The sequence below is a fragment of the Egretta garzetta genome, unplaced genomic scaffold, assembly GCF_000687185.1.
Source record: "Egretta garzetta isolate BGI_Z169 unplaced genomic scaffold, ASM68718v1 scaffold343, whole genome shotgun sequence".
Classification (NCBI taxonomy): domain Eukaryota; kingdom Metazoa; phylum Chordata; class Aves; order Pelecaniformes; family Ardeidae; genus Egretta; species Egretta garzetta.
The window spans coordinates 291,983-312,244 of NW_009259038.1; the positions used below are offsets into that span (position 1 = coordinate 291,983).

Here is a 20,262-nt window from a genome sequence, read left to right on the forward strand (position 1 = left end):
CCGGGGCTCGCCGCCCCCCCGGGCGGCTCTGCCCTTCAGCCCCAACTTTTCCCTCAGCCCGTGTGTTTTCGAGCTGTTCCTGCCCTCTGATCCCCTCTGCGCTCCCGGTGCAGTGTTGGGACCAGCCGGCTGCCCGCCTTCTCCTCCTCTGCAGCTCTAAGGAGATGCTTAATTTAGACTTATTTTCGTAGGAAAAGTGTTTTAAAAAGACTGGGGTTTTTCTCTTGCCTTCTACACGTGCACATGGGGTCTGTGCTTGGCTGCGTAGTCGTGGGGCTTTGGGAATAAGACCTAGTGTGTTTAAAGAGGCTGGTTGAGGCAGCTTTTTGGAAAGTCAGGAGGAGACTTGCATGGGTTCCAGGATATCGTGGTTTTAGCTTTGATAGCTGCTTGCATTAATGCTACCAAAGGACTTTGGCTCTTAATTCGTAACATATGGTGGCTTTTTAGGTGTGAATAGAGGGTTGGGTTTGGGTGTTTCAGACAGTCTGTGGAAGGGCTTATTGTCTTGTATTGTTAATGCTTTGGGTTGAAAAGAGTTGCATGGGAGTTCCTAAATGAAAGGAAAACCTAGAAGTTGCAGGGGGTGGCTTCAGCATCTTCCCTTTGGTTGCAGGGGTCAGCGCCGGACTAGAATTGTCAGCTGATCTTAGGGCAAAAGGCTGAGAAGTAGCTAATGACAAATTTTCTTCCAGGCACGGAGGAAAATCGTAATTGTTCAGAGAAGGAAGCTAGCCTGATCCAGACTCATTTCACATATGTCAGGGCAGGCATCTCATCTGGACTTAGGCTTGAAGAGCTTGGTCAGGGATTTAACTTTTTTCCATTTGGCACAAAGTCATCTGAGATGTTGCTGAGACAAATGGTGAAGAAATGTCTTTCAGCTGTATTACACCCTTCTTGCAAGATTTTCCTTGTGTAATGGCTTGGACAGCAAAAGGTCAGGCAGAAGAACAATAGTGCTGCTCGAGAAATTATTTGGAGTTAAAAATCCCATAGATGTATTATGGGATTATTGAACTAGAATAAGCGAAAGTAAACGGGACTTCTCCTCTGATCCATTTTGGGTTTTGCCTGTTACCAATTTAAACTGCCCTGATTTAAATTATTTAAAGGCTTCCCTTCATAAATTTAGACCAGGATTTTCCTGAAACTTTAGTAGTACGATTTGTAGACGTCGGGTCCTGTACGGCATATGTTTGTTGACACGCTCAATTGTACTGCAAGTATTATTTACAAGTCTTACTTGATTTCCCCTAGTGTAACTAGGGCAATTTTCTCAAACTGTAAGTTCTTAATATCAAAACCATGGAATAAGATAATCCTAGAAAGAGATCTGAATTATTTTGAATCGTTTCCCTTGTTTAAAGTTTCAAAAAGTAGTAAGATGTACCACGTCAGTATGTTAACGTTCTTACCCAGCTTATATCAGTATTACATGTTTGGAGGAGATGAGAATTTGTAAATGAGGCTTCAGAAGGTTTACTGACAAGATCTTTTAAGAGATGGTTCATGCAACTAAAGACGTTACCTGAGGTTGCATCAGCTGCCAGAACTGAAATTAATTTTTTCCTTTGTTGACATTTCAGCTGTGATTTTGGATTCCTTGAGGCAATGATTGTTTTCCAATATTTAAAACAATTACCAGTGTCAATAATCTATGCTAGTGGGGGGTTTTGTTGCTTATTAAATGTCTGTTATAAACATCTTTTCCAGACATAGTGATTGACCTTTGTGGCAGTCATTTTTATACTTTTTTTTTCCAGAAAGAGCAAAATGATGCCGCATTTTAGCAAACGCTGCATTTTTGATAGAATGCTAAACTGCGTGAATTGCTGTGCGAACGCCATTCTCTTCCATTGCTTAAAATTTTCTTGACTCATCCTTTGCCCAAAATTATTAAGGTCTGGCTAGGTAGATGACAGGACTGAACTTCTGAAGTGGAGGTCTGTACGGTATTAAGTGGTGGGAGAAGAAAAATATCTGAAGTCTGTGTAAGGATTCTTGTCAGATTTGGAGCAAATGAGAAATTCTTTTTCAGTGCGGTTCTGGTAGAACAGCTGCGTAATGTTAGTTACACAGTCTGGTGTGTCTGTACCAGAACTCTGTTTCAAGTGCTACCCTTTTCAGACAAGGTTGCTCACAGATGAAAATCATACTCAAGCATGAAAACACTACAAAATCTGTTTTAATAATCAGCTTACTCACAAACTGAGCTGCCCAAAGCCTTGTGTCAGCTTTAATTTTTAGAGCAATTTGCTATTTTATTATAGCTATCTTTAAACTGTATACTTACCTATTTTTTTTTATAATAGTTAACTTCAGGTGATTTTGCTAATAAAGTGCAAAGGATATGAATAGGGCGCATTAGTCCTTCCTTTTTAAAGGTAACAAACCCAAGTATTAAGGAGGTGGTTGATTAAATATTTCAAATCAATGAGAAAACACAGTTAAGCAGGTATTTCTGGTTTACAGTGTGCCTTAGCGTTGCACTGTTGGAAGAGACCACGGGAGCTATGCCAGTGGTGAAACTAGTCTAATGGTCAAGGTAAAGTGAAGTGGTTAAAGGGTGAATAATAAATTACTCTCACTTTTGTTCTTAATATAAGATTTTAATGTGTTTGTGAGGGGATTTTACTTGCTTTCTATCCTGACTTCTTTGATCAGATGACATTATTCTTACTTTTCCCCCAAATAGTTGATATTCTCCCACCCACATGTGGCTAGTTAGCTGAAATTATTAGTTTGTTACTTAAAAGGCCTGGAAGCATATATTTAGCTTCTCATTCTAAGGTAAATATTTGGAGAGTCTTTCTTGCTCCACATGTTTATATATAGTACAGAGCCATTTGGCGAAGAAATGTCACAAAAAAACATTTTTCAGTAACATTGTTCTCAACGTTGGAAAGCCGTTCAATGAAAACATTAACATACTGATCTTTTTTTTTGCTGTAACTGAATTGATATTTGTAGCCCTCTTTGCTAATGAGGGTTGTGTTCTGCTAGGAACAATTTCATGAGTACAGATTGTCTAAATTTGTCACTTTTAGTAACGGTACTAACAACAATTTTCACAAGAATAAGTCCTCTAAAGTACAGTAAATGGCAGTATCCTGCACTGAGTATTGAAATGTTTCCTACTTGTCCTTGATGGTGGATAAGGGCCCGTATATTTATGGAGCTAGCTCACTTTACTGAGGAATACGAAGGGCAAATACGAGAGCAAATTGCGCTCCTTCTAGGAGGAGCGTGGTAGGCAGCAACCTCATGGTTTTGAGCTTGTGGTTATATGTGTCTGCGAAGTCAAAACTACCAGTAGATAAAAAGATGCCAGAAAAGCTCCCTGTAAGATGAAAAATCAGTGGCATCTGTATGGTCATGGAAAGAGTTCCAGGAAATGGCAGGATTCCTGCTCAGCTCCGGGTAAAGAATGAGTGGCAAATCCTGAGGTTCCCTGAGTGTGAGCATGGCTTCCTTTCCGTGTCATGTCAGATGGTGTTCCTGTAACTTGTGCCCCTGCTCTGTTTCCTTAATCTAGTGCATTGGCAGCTTTTCACAGATAAGTTTGCAAATGGAGCTCATATCTAGAAAACAAGATAGAAATGTACTAGTCTTACCATGGCAATGATAAATAACAGGGTAAAAGAGCACAGTTCCAACATACCTATGTGGAATCCAAGTTGAAATAATGTTTCTGAAAATCTTTTCTGTGCTGCAGCCGCTGCAAACGCTTTTAAGGGAAAACTAAGTGATGAATGGAGGCTCCTTTGGGTAAAGCCATGTGAGGCTAGAATGGTGGTAGCCATTCTGAAAGCTGAAATCCTGGTTAGTGCACTAAAATCAGCAAAAAGACTCTACATCCTCAAACTTTGCTGTTTATACACCCACAGATTTCTATTCCCGGTGAAGCCTGTTGTATAGCTGTCAAGGAGATATTCTCTCTAATTTGCTTTAAATGGGGAAAGAGGATCATCCAGTTATTAAAAATAGTTGAACCAAAGAGTATGGATAAACTTTTGCTGACAACAGAGAAGACTGTTTCTTACAAATGCAGTTCTCCTATTTTTTTTTTACCTTTCTCCTAAATACAGCATTGATTGGCTCTGAAGCATTGCTTGCTGTTTAGCTTCATATACTGAGATAAGTTTCTGCCTGATTCTCACAGATGTTAATCTGAAATGTGGTCAGATTTCACTTGATGAGTGATAAAGTTTCTATTAGAGAGGCAGCACTTATTGACCTCAAACCATATAATTTTCCATAGTTTGTGTAGATTAATGTTAATTCTTTCCTGCTGTGTTGCATCAATTTCCAATAATGGGAAATAGGAGCTCTGCATTTGGAAGATGAGGATTAGATTCCTATCACTGCTGTGGATTGAAATAAGTCAGTTAAATTCTGTGTTTGTTGCCCAGTCAGTGAAGTGGAGGAATTTGTCATCTCTGAGTATTTGTGGTCGGTGTGAGTGCCTGTTGCTACATAACTCTCCAGTGTGGAAGTATGTTGCAAGATGAAAATTTTGCAGTCATGCAGAACCTTCTGTTTGATAATGCTGCTGTGAACTTTTGTCATACTAAAAAGTAGGCTCGAACTTTTTCTTTTTAGAGGCATGGGCACCGAGGAGTTGCTTTTCAGTTTTGAATTTGAAATGATCTGATCAAAGTTGGTAGTGCCTGCAGTAAAGCAAAACCTTTTTTTTTACATCAGCCACTTTCAAGTTATTTATTCCCTTTGTGCCTATGGTGCAAAACTGAATGTGAAACTGTCATCAGGAACTGCTAAAAAACAAGATTAAAAACAACCTGCAGTATTTTTGGAAATGTCTCTAGGATTGCACACATTTTAATGTAAAATACAGAATCAAGAGACATGTTTAATAAGCCAAAAAATGAACTGACCTGCTGATAGACTATTTTCTTGAAAACATTTTCTGTATAAGAACTTGGCTCTATCATTTTAGTTGACAGCACTTCAACTGCTTAATCTAACACTGAAGGAAAATGAGATGTTTGGATCGCTGAAATTTCTAATATTTTTGCATGTTCTACTGGTTTTGAATACTTTCATAAATATCTGTCCTGTTCATATTAACCTTGAATGAGGCAATATACTCGGTTTGTAGTAGCCTTTGTCTTCATTAAAGGGTTGTGTGGCACCAAATTGAACATTGGAAAATGCTGGTGATGGGATGTAGCGTAGAGTCTATTGTACTCTGTGTGCACATGGTCGTCTGACTGTTGTATGTTCTAGATCCCGCAGTCCTTGACCCATTTATCCTTCACAAAGAAACTTGTAAAAGTTATCCTGGGTGTCAAGCGCTGGTTTAACTCCTGGCAGCTGCAGCTATGCTTTTGTACTAGCTCTGTTCGCTTGCACCAAAATGCTGTTAAGTTTTTGCTCTTCTCCTTTTTACTTCCTTTTCCCCCTCTGCTGGGCAGCTGTCATACTGCACTCGCCTCTGTTCATAATACGCCTTCATTTTAGAGTTGGTGCCTGTTGTTGCTTTCTGGCAGTTTTCCTCCTTGTCTTGGAAAGCAGCGTTAATTTTAATAGTTGGAACCTGTGTTCAAGTCTCGTACCTCTGCAGAGATTATCCAGGCTCCAGGGAGGGATCTTTTCTGTAGTCTTTTCCATCTAGCAGTGAGCTTATTTTTCTAAAACTTCTCATACTTGTACAGTGGAGAAGATTTTACTTGTTAGAAGACTGCCCAGACTGGACGTTGAAATTCAAGCTCTCAAAAAATGATTTTTAAGAACAGGACCGTCTCTGCCTGAAAGAGGATGGGAATATATTAGTCTGGAAATAGTGCAGCAGTAAGTTGAGACAAGACATAAATAAAATATTATTTGAAATGGGCTGACTTTTTTCCTCAGCTGATTAATCTTTAGCTTGTTCCACTGTCAGTTCCAGACTGTCATTTCTGAGAGAGGTTTTTTTATGCATTGAAAGAACAAATGTGCCTGTACAGTACTATTGAGCTGTTCTTTTGACTTTATGACCAAGCTGCCAATTAGTATCGTACTGTCTGATCTCTACAAGCTGCCTTGTTTTGGTCCAAAGCAGGGAAAAGAAACTGTAAACACAACATATTTTTCACAGTATATTATTTTTGCCTTTCTTAGTGGGACTAAATAACTTGAAGACTCAGACTTTTAAGAAGTCGTTCAGACTGAACATCCTGTATTTCCTTGGCAGTTCTTCCATTGTGGATGAGAAAATCCGTGTACTAAGAATACAGATTTCTCAAACCAACATGCAGTTCTGCATATTTGATTCTTTTGAAGCCAAAAATATTTGTTTCCCAGCTTTTCAGGATATATAGGTCAATGTTAGAAGAAATTGAACACTCGTTTCTTCTGTGCCGATTTCATGTTGAATGGAAGTGGTCGAAGTGTCATTGGCAGGCAGCGTGCTACAGAACTGAATCAAATTGTCCTGTTCTTTCCTCCTTCTGGTACCTGTGCCAGTGAGTTTGTGAACTGCAACAAAGCATCTTTTTATCTTGTCAAGGTTTTCTACAAGCCGATGACTAAAACTGCGTGAAGATCATACTGGTTCAATGAAAATATATTGGAGAAACATATGAAACTTGTATCTGAAACAGTTAATTTACAGATTTTCATTTAATCTTCAGCAAAAATGAATGCATATGCTTTATTCATGAGCTCAGTGACTCAGTGCATTACATAGTCTGTATAATATCTTACACTTTTTAATTTATGGATGTGAGAGATACAGAGTTTGGTTTTAGCAATTTCTAACGAGACCAAATCATGGAAAGTTAGATGTTTTCGCTTCTCAGAAAACTAAATGCCAGTATATGGTATTATCTCAAAAACAAAGGTGAATTGTAAAATTTAAGAGAAGGGGAAAATTTAACATTTGTAATTCAGCCAGCTGATGGCTTTATTCTATAAGTGTTTGGGTTTTATTGCTTCTGGATATTTTACATTTTGAGTAACTTGCTCATTTCTCAGGAGCGTTTGGAAAATTACTGTATGGATGAAAAAATTACCGTGTGGATGAAAAGCCTCATGCGTGATAAACTGCTGTGACAGAGATTTAACTTCCATTTATATGCTTCATTACTTCAAATATTTTAATGGAAGACATGAAGTTTAGTGGTAACTCCAGTGTTGCCATGTAATGTTGGTGTGGAGTGATAATACGTAGGCAGTGAATAATAAAGGAGCATGTAGTGCTTGAAAGATAACATCATTAAAGCCATGACTTTTGACCTACAATTAACTTAATGTCACTGTCAATATACGTTGTAATTTGAACTAAAGTTTAATTTTGAAGCTTGTTTGAGGAAAAGTTCTGTGGTTTAGGGTATTGTCAATGATTCTGTAGCCACCATGGCTAGGGTCTCGGGGAGTCAGTATGCACAGTAGAATTGTTTTGGAAGTAACACTAAGTGTTGGTAGAGATTGCGTCCACTGGCACTTAATTTTATGGATGGATATTACACAGTCAGTGTTTTATTCTTGGTCTAGATAAGATGCATGCTGACTGAACAATGTTTTCTATTCTTGACCAGAGGCTTGCACAAAAGTAAGAAAATTCTGTGCTGATGAGAAACTGTAATTTTTGGAACACAAACGGTTTTGTTGTTACTCTTCCTAAAACATTCCCCCTGCTCCCCCACCCCAGCCTTCCCTACTGCAGTTCTCACCTTCTGATTTCATATAGTGCGAGGCCCACAGTGGCAGTACAGATATTTGAGTCATCTGTAGCTTTCAGTTTCTCACGCTGAAGTTAAACAGTATCAAGGGAATTAGACTGAATCAGTATGTAAAAGGTTATTTAGGAATTCAGGAAGATAATATTGCATAGGTTCTTATATTTGAAAGAGTTTGGGGCTTGTTGCTTGCTTTTTTTGCAACTAAAGACCAGGCCTTTTTGGATAAGAGCATAGATTCTTCAGTCTCGATGCCATAAGAGTTGTACGCAGTAAGTCTCCTAATGAGGTGGTGTTACCAGTGTAGTGGTTTTGTTTCTGGAGGTGGTGTCCGAGTGTTTCCAGGCATCTGAGAATTTTCTAAGGTCGTTTGGCTTTGCTGCAGCTAAACCAATGGGTTACGTTGTGGAAGATGACTGCTTTTACTCCATAATCTTACTGGAATTGGCTACAGGATTATTTTTTTTTTCTCCATGTTGTCACTGGTTTTGATATCAAATAAATATATAAGCTTCACCAGTAATGGCATAATCACATTTTTTTTTATTTAGTCTTAGCCTAACGCTGATAAATGCTGTTGCATGCAATTTAGCCATAGTTACAACATTGCAGCCAATAGAAATAAATGTCCTTTGTATTTCTGAGCAACAGAAATGGACGGGGGGGGATAGGTAAATGGTGGGAAAGCTGTGCCAGTGGCTGTCAAAACTTGTTCAGGGCAAGCTGGTGTCCTTGTTGTCCAGACTAGGAAGGAAGGCTTTGATGGGTATTAAAAGGAACCAACTACTATGAATTGTTGCAGTGGGGGTGATGGAGATGGGGTGAAGGATTGGGGCGGGGGGGGGGGGGGGCCTGCTCTGAGGCTGGAAGATAATCTCCTACCAGCTCGTCTTTTATCATGCTCAAAGGTAGTGATAAGGAGAGCTATTTTGTCACTGTGATCCAAAAATGTTTCCTTATGTATAGTTCTGACCTTCCGATCATATGTTTATTTTCTTCCATGTTTGCTAACTGCAGTGTAGAATGTGGCAGTACAGTATTTATTGGTACTGTAGTCTTGGTTGTTTAGGTACTGTCTTAGGCAAGGTTATATGGTAGTTTAGGGAAGCTTGCACATTTGAGCTATGATGTTAATGATTAAATGGGAGACTTCATTTCCTCGAGTTTAGACAGCTTTCCAGAGAACAAGTGTAAAACTGCTTCATTTAAAAAAATATATATACAGTCACATTGTCCAAGATGGGTTTTATATTTAATAGAACTAAACTGATGCTATTTAAAATGTGACATTTCATGGGGGAAGTGTTAAGCCATGAATTCTTTTAAATGAAAGTAACATACAACTGAAACGGAACACACTGCCCTTTCTTTGGTAACATGGCAGTGCAATTTCACCTCAGCAGACTGATATTACCCTGTTATCTTCTCATTCTGTATTACAGTAGCATTTAGTCAGGCTCTTAAAATAACACTAGAGATATTGTTGATTTTGATAACTAACTTCTGATTCCTTCCAACAGTGCGAGGATCAAAACCAGGCAAAAATGTCCAACTTCAAGAGAACGAAATTAGAGGACTGTGCTTGAAATCCAGAGAAATCTTTCTGAGTCAGCCTATTCTACTAGAACTTGAAGCTCCACTGAAAATATGTGGTGAGTACTGTGATTTTGATTTGATGCTTGGTGGTGGTGGGTGTCAGGTAAATGCAGACCTTAAGCAGAGAACAAAGGCCAGATGCTACTTTTGCTTATTAACAGTGGAACTAATAAATGCTTGTAGCAAAAGGCAAAATGAAACCCTGCTGGATGCTTGGGGCAGAGGAGTGGGAAGGAGGTAAGAGACGTGGGAATTGGAGTGGGGACCAAAATAATCCAAACCCAAAAAGTAACTGGTCTAGTTTTATCCGGTCTCATGGGGAAGGGATTCACATGAAGTTTTGTGAAGGAGTTTTTTGTATCAATGCAATAATGTTTGGTGCAGTAATGACTGAACAAGGGGAAACAAAGGAGAACTACAGTATTTCATTGTAGCTGCTATTCGGAGTTGAACAGTGGTTTGACAATATTTTAAAATCTTGCTGGAAACTTAAATTTCTGTCCTGTTTCTTGGAATTACTTTCTAGTTTGCTTTCGCCATACTTGGACACAGTGGTGCTCACTTTGCACACATATACATGTCTAGTTATGCTAAAAGAATGAAGAATGTAGAAATAAAAGCTTTGATAAATGCACTTCAGAAAGCTTCCAGCAAACAGTATTTTATCCTACTCTAACGCTGAGGATTTACTTCAAATTGAAGTAGCTTGTTCAATATTTATAACATTGGTAATGTAAAACCACTACTTAGTGTTCTGCGCATCAAAAACAAAACCACGATTTAAAACAAAAGGCAGAAATACCAATTTCATTTTCGATACAACTTCACTGCTAGAATTTGAATTCCTGAGAATTTCAGGAAAACACCAGGGATGGTACAAAGGAAAGCAAATTCCCCAAGCAGTCAGTTTTCCATCAATATAACTAATGCTGTGTGGAAATACCAAGAATGAGGTAAAGGTTCCTGATCTCACAGCCACTAGTCAAGTAAAGGATTTAACTGGACGTCAGATTTTCATTTGAACATGTAGTTGGTTTCTTGGAATCTTGATTTTGTTTTACAGGCATGTGAGTATTTTTAAGTAGCTGCACAGTTCATCTTAGTGCAGTTAACTGTTGCATTACGTAAGTGTCAAACTTCAGAATGTGATAATTTTATGTATGTTAAGATCAACTGTAACTTTTAAGTATGTTGTAGGCAGTACCTAACTGCAAGCTTTTTACTTTCTGAAGCATCATTCATTTGTTCTTTCTCTAGAATCAATCAAAGAATGTAGTGGGGGGTCACTGACGTGTCGCTTCTGAATACTCTCTACAGGTGACATCCATGGACAGTACTATGATTTGCTTCGACTCTTCGAATATGGAGGTTTTCCACCAGAAAGCAACTACCTGTTCCTTGGTGATTATGTTGACAGAGGAAAACAATCTTTAGAAACAATTTGTCTTCTGTTGGCCTACAAAATTAAATACCCAGAGAATTTTTTCCTCCTCAGAGGGAACCATGAATGTGCCAGCATCAATAGAATTTATGGGTTTTACGACGAATGTAAGTAAGACAGACGTGTGCGTCTTTGCCTTGGGAAAGCGGGGTAGGAGGTGCGGGTGTTGCAGTGTTAGGGGATTCTTTCCTAACTTGCAGTTCCATTTGGGCACTTCAGGGGGGCCCTTGGCCAGTTTTAGGAAGGGAAATGTGTCCTTTCCCTGATCCCACTGGAGTCCAATCCTCACAGTACAAAGCGGCATGCAAGCGCGTCATTTTATTTATTGGCCGCTGTGTTTATTAACAATTCTCGCTCCTACATATTGTTGAAGTTCTTCATATGAGGTCATCTAATGAGAGAATTTTACTTGATGTGCTTTACAAAAATTCACCTCTGTTTCTTTCACCTGAGGGATGATGATGTATACTCGTGTTCTAACTTGGAGAATGGGCTGGTCTTTACCGTGGTTATGTTACAGTGCTTGCAGTCTACTTCATCTTAAGACCTGTAACTTTGTAATGTTTAAAAACAACAGCAGAAAAAAAAAAAAGACTTTGCCCTTCTCTGGATGCAGTCCTGCTGTATTGTGTGCTGTCGCTTTGGCCAAACCCAGCATTTCCTTTCATAAATGGGTCGAAGTGTGTGTGAAGCCTTCAGTGTGGTGCGTGTTTGGATTGAGCCCCAGGTACTTGCTCTTTCAGTAGGTGGCTTCAGCTGCAGAAATTGTTACCTGAACCAGCGCATCAGCCTTTTAATGAAGAAATGTGCTTGTGTTTATTTGGCATCGTGAGCGCTCCTTTTGAGCAAACGCGGTCTTGCTATGCAGTCAGTGTACCAGCTCTGGCACTGCAGAGTGCTTTAAGGTCTGTTGTGGTGGAGACTATTACATAGACCTTACCCTAACAGAGCAAGTAATTTAGCTGTGAGGTAGAAGTGTCTGTTCGTGTTTCAAAGGATGTGACTTAATAAATCCAGATGAGGTAGAGGAGATAAAACTGTTAAATTAACCGTGCACTGAAGCATTCTCAGAACTTATGTTGCGGGACATACTTGGCTTGTAGCTTACAAGCTGTACTCTCCATGTCTTGTTCTCCTTCAGTGAGGAGATAAAGATGTGTGGTATTTCAGAGTTGACTCCTCAGAGATTAATCACAGGCTTAGTCATATATCTCAAATATGTTCAGGGTTCATATCTGTTGGGAGAGTCCCTTTGAAAGTAAAACTGTAGCTCGTTTCATTTTTCAGTCCTGTTTCTTTGCATAGAGAGACTCTATGTGGTAAAACACCAGCAGAAATTTAAAGAAAATCTGCTTTCCAAGAATTGCTGTTTTCCCCTGAAGAAAACAGGAAATGGCAAGATTTTCTGAAATGGATCAAATTCTCCAAGGGATAATTTTCCAAAGCAAAGTTGGGACTAGAGAGTCTGGCAGAATGTCATTCAGTTGAACAGACTGTGCTATCCTCAGAGCCGCTTCAGAGCACTTTGCCACACTGGAAGAGACCTTTGCAACTTTTTTATAAGCAATGAAGTATGTCAGTGGGTATCAGAGAAGATAAATCGTGTATAGGCTTTAACGCTAACTTTTTGCAAGTCTCAGTAAACTTACGGCAGGCCTGTTAGGTTGGTTGTAGTTGTGTTAGAAAAGCGTATTGACTGTTTTTCCTCCAAAATGTCTTCTAGGTAAGAGAAGATACAATATTAAGCTGTGGAAAACCTTCACAGACTGTTTCAACTGTTTACCAATTGCAGCTATTGTGGATGAAAAAATATTCTGCTGTCATGGGGGTAAGTAACAGTTCCTTGGCTGATATTTGAGAAACTGTAATTCTCTAGCATCAACCCTGGCTATTTTGTGGTTCCGCTGCTGAAGCTTCAAAACTTCGGGGATTTTTCGCTGCCTTGGTTCATGTGTGAGGTAGGATTGAGCTTGATTAGTGTCAGTTTTGTGACTCATTGAGCTTGTAGTTTTGTAACTTCAGACACAATGACCTGCTTTTCTCTTTACACCAAAAGGCATATTTAATAGCCTCTCCGTTTGAGTAAAGAATCCTTGTAGGTGTTGGTTTTTTTAGGCTTACAACTAGGAGTTTTGTGTACATTGTGAAGACATAACATTTTCATAGAATCCTAGAATGGTTTGGGTTGGAAGACAGCTTTAATGATCATTTAGTAGAATCCCCCAGGCCGTGGGTCAGGCCACCTTTCACCAGATCACCTGGCCCAAAGCCAGATGGGTTTGGAGTTACACTTGTAGAAATTGGCTGTTACGCTGTGCGATACCTGCTTCATGTAACTTTTCAAAGTAATAAAATACATACTGCACCTTAAACGTTTTATTGCCCGCAAGTAATTACAGTTGCCCAGGGAGACATACCGGTAAAAAATGGTACAAGGTCTGTTTGGTACTGTATTTCATCTTACTAGGCCTGATCGTTAAAGTAAACACACCCTGTGATTTCTAGTATTAATGCCTCTCTTACTTAACAGCTCTTTTTACAGACAGTTGCAGAATATTACAGTGAGATTATTGTAATCCTGTAAAATGTGGAAATGGCTTTGCTTATCTTGCTTCCAGAAAATCTTCTAGAAAAGTGACTTGTCTTTTGTTACAAAAGCTTTAAAACAAATGCTGGATTAAAAAAAAAGTCAGTTATCATTGCCATTGAACTATGTAAAATTGTAGTGGTGAAATCAGCTTGAACACAAATTATTTTTGTCTTGAATTAATACTTCAGTCTTGCAGAGTAAAGTTGGACTCAAGTGTAAACTGCATGTGTCTAAACTCTGAACAGGTTTGTCACCAGACCTGCAGTCAATGGAGCAGATAAGACGAATTATGCGCCCCACTGATGTACCGGATCAAGGTCTACTTTGTGATCTGTTGTGGTCTGACCCTGACAAGGATGTCTTAGGATGGGGCGAAAATGACAGAGGAGTGTCCTTCACATTCGGTGCTGAAGTGGTCGCTAAGTTTCTCCATAAACATGATCTGGATCTCATATGTAGAGCTCATCAGGTATTTTAATTTTGTACATTAAACCATAGAGTAATTTAGGTTCAGGGGGACCTGAGGTGGTCATCTGGTCCCAGATGTACTCAACACGGGACAAACCAGTGAAAGCCCGAGCTGCTGAGGATCCTGTCCAGCCCAGTTTTAAATATCTGCAAGGGTTGAGATTCCACTGCCTCTGAACAACTTGTCCCAAGGCTTAACAGCCCTTGCAACGAATGCTTTTTTCTTAATAAATGTAAACTGTGGCTCTCATTCCTGAACATGATTGTCTTGAACCTAGCAGAGTCCTGGTTTTCCTCATTGCTCATGGACTCTGAACCGGATCCTGCGATGGTCTTCCCATTTCGGTGTTAAAGTTTGGAACTCACGCTCCTTAGATGTAGGCAGGTTTTCAGCTGCTGGCTCTGTTTAAGCTGCTTTGCACCTTGGCAGGAGTTGTCTGCTCTAATATTTCTGCTTCTCTCTCTAAAGGTTGTTGAAGATGGATATGAGTTTTTTGCAAAACGGCAATTGGTAACTCTGTTTTCTGCCCCAAATTACTGTGGAGAATTTGATAACGCGGGTGCCATGATGAGTGTGGATGAAACTCTAATGTGCTCCTTTCAGGTACGGTATCTGAAGATTTTACCTCCTGGTTAGCGTAGTCACACTTTAAATTTGCTCTGTCTTGAATTGATTCTTTACGGCTACAAAGCCATAAGGCTTGTTTTGGATAGATCTTTACAGATATCCCATGTAGACAGGGCTGTGTTTGCACTCAGGTCTTGAAAACGTGATAAGCCCGTGCTGCTGTGAGTAGTTGAACTGGTTTACCCTGGAATTAAATCATCCAAGCCCACGGGCTCTCCGATCAGCTGCTGGAAGCCCTCTCATAGCTCTGAGTAGGAAACGCATTTATTTCTTGGCACGTTTAGGACTCGTCCAGATGACCTGTATAATGCCTTTACTTGATTGTAAGAAAGCTAAAACTTTCTGCTAAAAGACTGAACTATCTTTGCAGATTTTGAAACCTGCAGAGAAAAAGAAGCCCAATTCCAGCAGACCCGTAACGCCTCCCAGGGGTATGATCACAAAACAAGCAAAGAAATAGTCACTTTGGCACTGCCTTGTTGGGACTTGTATTATAGTATATAACCTCCATTTTTAAAACTGTAATGTGTACTGTTCAGCTTGCTCAAAATAGATACTGTGTTTGTGGTTTCCCTTTTGATCTGATGAATTGGCATTTGCTGGTTGTAGCAGCGAATGAAAGACTTCTCTCCCTCCCAGGACAAAGAGTTTTAAACTTCCCTTCCGTCGGTGTTACAGCTGTACACTCCACAGCATCTTCTCCTGTCATTATGGTATCTGTACAACTGACTTTGAATCTGTACCACGAGTAGTGTAAATGCTTGTTTTCTCCTTTAGGATCTAAAGAGGGCACTAGTGTGCCGCGAGAGTAGAGATTTGTTACTGTCGGAAATTACATACTGTTGATACGAACCACTGTGAACTTTTTTTACGTTAAAATTTTTGTTTTAAAGGGATTGCTTTTCTTTTAACGTCGTCACGTACACGTTAGTTTTATTGCTGTCGACATTAGAAATAACCTTCAACCTTGCCAGCACCACTGGTATGATGTATATTTAATTCAGACACACATCCCTCTCCGCATACTTCGAATGACAATTAAAGCCATTATTTTAAGTGTTTGTGTCTCTTTCCTGAAGCCAAAGTTCTCTGAGAAAACTGTTTGTAACGGACCCACCAGACGGAGCTGGCAGGGCTTTCCATTCGCGCCTTCCTCTTGGAGAGAAAAGGAAGTCCTGACTTGAAATAGCAAGCAGAAATGCTGTGCTGTTTGTTTTATTTGCAGGAAAAGTAAACACATTTTTGTACAGTTTCCGTGTGTCCGATCCAGGGAACCGTTCTGCAGCGGCGTCAGTCCAGGGGCAGCCAGCGTCGGGAAGCTGGAGGTTATGGAAATGGTTCTTGGTCTGCCAGAACGGTTTAGAGCATTTTAGCCTAAGGACTTTGTTCTACAAAGCATCCTAGAAAGCAGCTTGAGAAGCCCCCCAGAGGTGTTGATCTCGATCACCGGTTTATATAAATCTCTCACAGAATCTTGTTTTTTAAAACCTGTTAATCTTTTTTGAACAGATAACAGTGTACAATACCATGTAGTGAAAATCACTTATTAAATGAAGAAATTATTAAATCTTCTCAGTGTCGGTTTATCACAGCGTATACCCCGCTGCTATCGGAGGACCTGACTTGGATAAATAAATTGTTCTGGAAACCCACGCGTTCTTGGTTTGGATTTGTCTGAGCTACGCGTACTAGAGGTGTGTGTTTACACGGGGCGGCAGGTTCGGATCCCGTTCTGGAGCTCTAACGCGCGTGTGGCCCTTGCTGTCCGTTGGGCCCCTGGACTGAGGAACGTCATCGCTGAGGATGAGACCAATTTCCTCCACTTCTTAGCTAAAGAACTGTAAATTCTTGGTGAAGAAGGAAAGTTGAGGAACCTTCCCAGCTGCTGTCTGTTCCTTTGGCAAGGTGTGAACGCCAGCCAAAGCGCGCTGCGCCGAAGATGACAGATGAGGTGTGATGTCAGCCCTCTTGCCCTGGGCGGGAACGCGCCGTTGGTCTGCACTCCTCCATCTCCTCTGCCTTGTGGAACAAAATACTGCCAGGTTTTTGGAAGTTGGATGAGGTGTGGCCTGTTCCCTGTCACCAGCCCCTCCCACAGTGATGAACTTTGGGTGCTCGGTGGAGTCTGCTTGTGGAGGAGGAGTTTGTGGTGCCGGGAGAGAAACCACCAGCTCCATTCCGGCGTGGTGCGCAAGTTCCCCGTGGCTTCTGGAGAGCGCGGAACGTCCTTTTGCTGAGGATGCATCGCCTGGGCTGCCCCCAGCCACTGAGTCTGGCTTTTAATGTATTTCTCTGCCAAATCAAGGAGCCCTTTTTCCTGCTCTGAAGACTTGGATTGGGTTTTTTCCCCCTTCCCTCCAAGGGTAATCAACCCACCTCTTGGTGCCTTCTGATGAGCTCATTAGGTCGGGCGTCAGAGATTGCCTGTTAAAGGCTTTCTCACAAACTTTCACCCTTCAAATCACGCTGGTGGTTTTCTTTAGAGCTCTGTAATTCTCCCTCCTTGTCAGTCACCCACTTGTGTCGCCGATTTTGTGAACAACAGCGCACACGTGGAACCAGTTTTTATTTGACTTGTACCTGGAGGAATGCGCTAACCCATCTCTGCGCCCTTAGCCTGGCACGCCTCTTTCCGACTTGTTTTGTTTCTCTCCTCAAAAGCAGTTGCCCTTAGCCTGGCACGCCTCTTTCCTCTCCGACTTGTTTTGTTTCTCTCCTCAAAAGCAGTTTTAGTGACACAGGTGCCTGTTCTGGGCTGCCCTGCTCTGCTTGGCCGCATTCCCCCAGCGTGGTTCATGCTCCCCGGCTGCTCGGCGTGAAGGAAGTCCCACGGTGCCGTGGTGGAGGTGGATGGGTTCCTCTTCCACCGCCAAGGCAGGAAGGAAAGACCCAATCCTGCTGTGGGCTGTGATTAAAAGCTCAGAGACGCGGTTTATGCCCGCTCCTTGGGGGTTTTGATCAGCGGAGGGAGAGAAGGACCAGCAGATGCCGCTTTCCCTTTGTTTTTCCATCAGGATACTTGTAAGAACAACCCGGAATGGACAAAGGAATGTGTCGGCCTCCTGCCACCCTTGTCCCTGCTGGCCTGGAGCTTCAGAGGCATTGCGGAGGGCAGGCTGGCGGGGAGGGGTGCTGGGCCTCGCGAGGATCCCCCAAACGGCCGCAGCAAAGTCGCGATAAACCCCAATTCCCCTCCCTCCTCCTCTCGTTCCTGCGTGCTACGCCACGGGCTCGCCCAGGGGCGCTGCTGCGAAGAGCGGCAGGACCCGAGGCGCGATGCCCTCGGTTTGGTGTTGCTCGAGGTAGCGGCGTGTTCCTCCTTCACTCCTCCAAAACCAAGTTTGAGTCCTCTCTGCCATCCAGCTGTCGAAAGGCAGTTCTTGAGCACGGGGCGTCTCGTCGTTCCTGCTGGCCTTCAGGATGCGTCCGTGCTTTCAGCCCCGAGTTGTTACGTGAAGCTGCGGTACGCTAAAAACCAACCCCAAAACATTTAATTTTGCTCGTGGTGTTCAGGCCTCGTCCCCCGCGGCGCTCAGGTCTCCGCGGGAGGCTATGGCGCTTTCAGGCACGTGACGCGTTCGTCCCAGATGCGGACGATGTACTTTAGACCCAGGTTTAACCCCTGAACAATGTTAATTGTTGAATGCGAACTGGATCTAGAAAACAACACCTGGGGGTGCAGCAGCATCGGGCCCCTGTGCGTTACGGAGCCTCAAAAAATCGCTTCTTGCTCAGAGTTGTGGCCTGGGAGGTGTGACAGCGCCAGCTCTCCTCGGGGGGGCCGGGGAGCTGAGTTCCTGAGGTCGAGCCTTTTCCAAGCTTTTCTGCCCTTCCCGCTTCTGTTGAAATGAGGGGCTCGAGCCTCGGGGGTTTCAGCGTTGGAACACGTCTTTCTGGCTTCTTCTCATGGGCATCTGTGTTTCAGTTAAAAAAGCTCTTGGTCAGACGCAGTCCAACCCTTTCTTCGTTCCGCTGGCCATCTTCTGCCCCTGCTCCCCTTTGGCTGCCGGCGCTGACGCCCAGCAGCATCAGCCCCTCAGACAGCCGAATTTAACCACCGGGGGCCAAGGCTGGCTCTGACGTCCTGCCCTGGGGTCACGGCAGCCGCTGCCCATCCGGGGGGTGGTGCTGAGGGTGGTGCTGGGCTCTGCCCTGGTGCTTTGGGGAGTCATGGCCTTCACCCTCTGCAGCTCAGGCGCGCGGTCCTGACCCCCATCATCCCAGAGCAGAGAGCTCAGGCTGAGATTAACAGACTTGGCTGGTGAAAAACAGCGCTATTGCCGTAAAAAGAAGTGCAGAAATCGGTGTTCAAGCCGCCGGCGCGTTGGGAAGAGCTTTAAGGTGCCACCCTGGGGCGAGGCAGCTGAGCTGCTCCGGTCCTGTAATGCTGGAGTCACTCTTAGATCGCCCCTGGGCACCAGCCTGGTCCTCGCCAAGACCTTTGGGGCTCTGCTGGCAGCACCTCCTCCCACTAGAATCATGGAATCATTTGGGTTGGAAAAGACCTTCAAGGTCATCAAGCCCAACCGTTACCCCTCACCACTAAAGCCTGTCCCTGAGCACCTCGTCTGCCCGGCTCTTAAATACCCCCAGGGATGGGGAAGGCGGCCCAGGCACCTCGTGGGTGTGGTTCCCGTGCAGCCCCTCCGAGCTCTGCGCGCACACGCTGCTTATCGGGATTTTATTCGAAGGCTGAGAAGGAGGGTTCAGTGGTGCTCAGCCCGCTAAGCTCCGCTCAGCAGCTGTGCTGGGGGCCGGGTGGGCCTGTGCTGGCCGGTGGGGCCCAGCTCACGGAGGAGAAGAAGCTGGCGTTTTTTTCCTTAAAACCTTCACTCCCTGCTGAGAAGGGGGTCGGGTCTGCTGGGCTTCCAGGAGAAGATTTGCCATCTGCAGTTCCAGTCCTGAGCTGGTGCCTTCCACCCCCGGCTGATTGTGCTGGTGTTTACTGGGGTCAGCTGGGACCAAAATGCCTAAAACGAGCTGGAAGCTCCCAGGATAAAGCTCCTCCCTACTGCTGCCCCAGGGCTGCACCTCCCTGGGTGCTCTGCTGAGCTCTGCAAGTAGGTGGCTTGGGGTGACGGCTGAAGGTTTGGGAGCTCTGGGTGGGCGTTGCCTCCTCATCGCCCTGGGAAAGGAGGATGAGGATGGGCCTGTGCGCTTGGGGATGACGTTCAGGTTCCAGGAAAAGTTTTAGGCTTTCTCCAGGAGGAAACCCTTTCCAAGAAACAACTGTCTTCAGGCTTTAAAAGCGTAAAAATTCTTCATTAGGGAAGAATTAGAAATATTTTGGGTTTGTCCTAGCCGAGGTGCAATGGAGATGTGTCCTTGATCCCTTCCGCAGCCGAGTTTGCTCAGGGCGCTCCCCAAACCAGCTCATCTTTGAAAGACAGAGGGGAACCTTAACTAAGAAGAGGCCTTCCGGTAACGCACAAGTCTGTAAATGGAGGCGGGTTAATCCAGGCCTAATTTCTAGGGTTTATGCTTTTGTAATCCTTTTGATCCCTGGGACCTCCACCTACTTTGTGGGATTAATCTGTGCCCCCGCCCAGCAGCCAAGCTCTGATCTCAGCTCAGGCTCACAGTTAGGTTTCACGCCGATCCTGGATCTCCGCTTGGTTTGTCGGGGAGGGGGAGCTGAGCCAAAAAAAAAAAGGTTAAAAAACAAACTTAAAGTTTAAACCCCACCCGGCGTGTCCTGTTCCAGCAGCTGCGGCTCCGGGAGGGAGCTACCGCAGCGAGCCCGGGGAAAAAGCTGCAAAAAGGGAGAACCGCGGGGATGGGGACCCCGGCTGGGGGCTCCGGGCCCGCTTGGAGCCTTTTCGGGCGCGATGGGGAAGGAGGCGGCGGGGCCGGGCCG

At 43.3% G+C, this 20,262-nt stretch overlaps 1 protein-coding gene across 1 annotated transcript in view; it reads left to right on the forward strand.

Moving 5' to 3' along the window:
• PPP1CC (protein phosphatase 1 catalytic subunit gamma) overlaps window positions 1-16,006 on the forward strand; it is a 34,068-nt gene extending 18,062 nt beyond the window's left edge. The window contains exons 2-7 of the mRNA XM_035890469.1: window positions 9,203-9,334; window positions 10,596-10,826; window positions 12,443-12,547; window positions 13,555-13,778; window positions 14,247-14,381; window positions 14,776-16,006. Coding sequence (XP_035746362.1) covers window positions 9,203-9,334; window positions 10,596-10,826; window positions 12,443-12,547; window positions 13,555-13,778; window positions 14,247-14,381; window positions 14,776-14,865 — 917 coding nt within the window. The 3' untranslated portion in view covers window positions 14,866-16,006. The remainder of the gene's footprint in view (window positions 1-9,202; window positions 9,335-10,595; window positions 10,827-12,442; window positions 12,548-13,554; window positions 13,779-14,246; window positions 14,382-14,775) is intronic.
• Window positions 16,007-20,262: the final 4,256 nt, after the last annotated feature.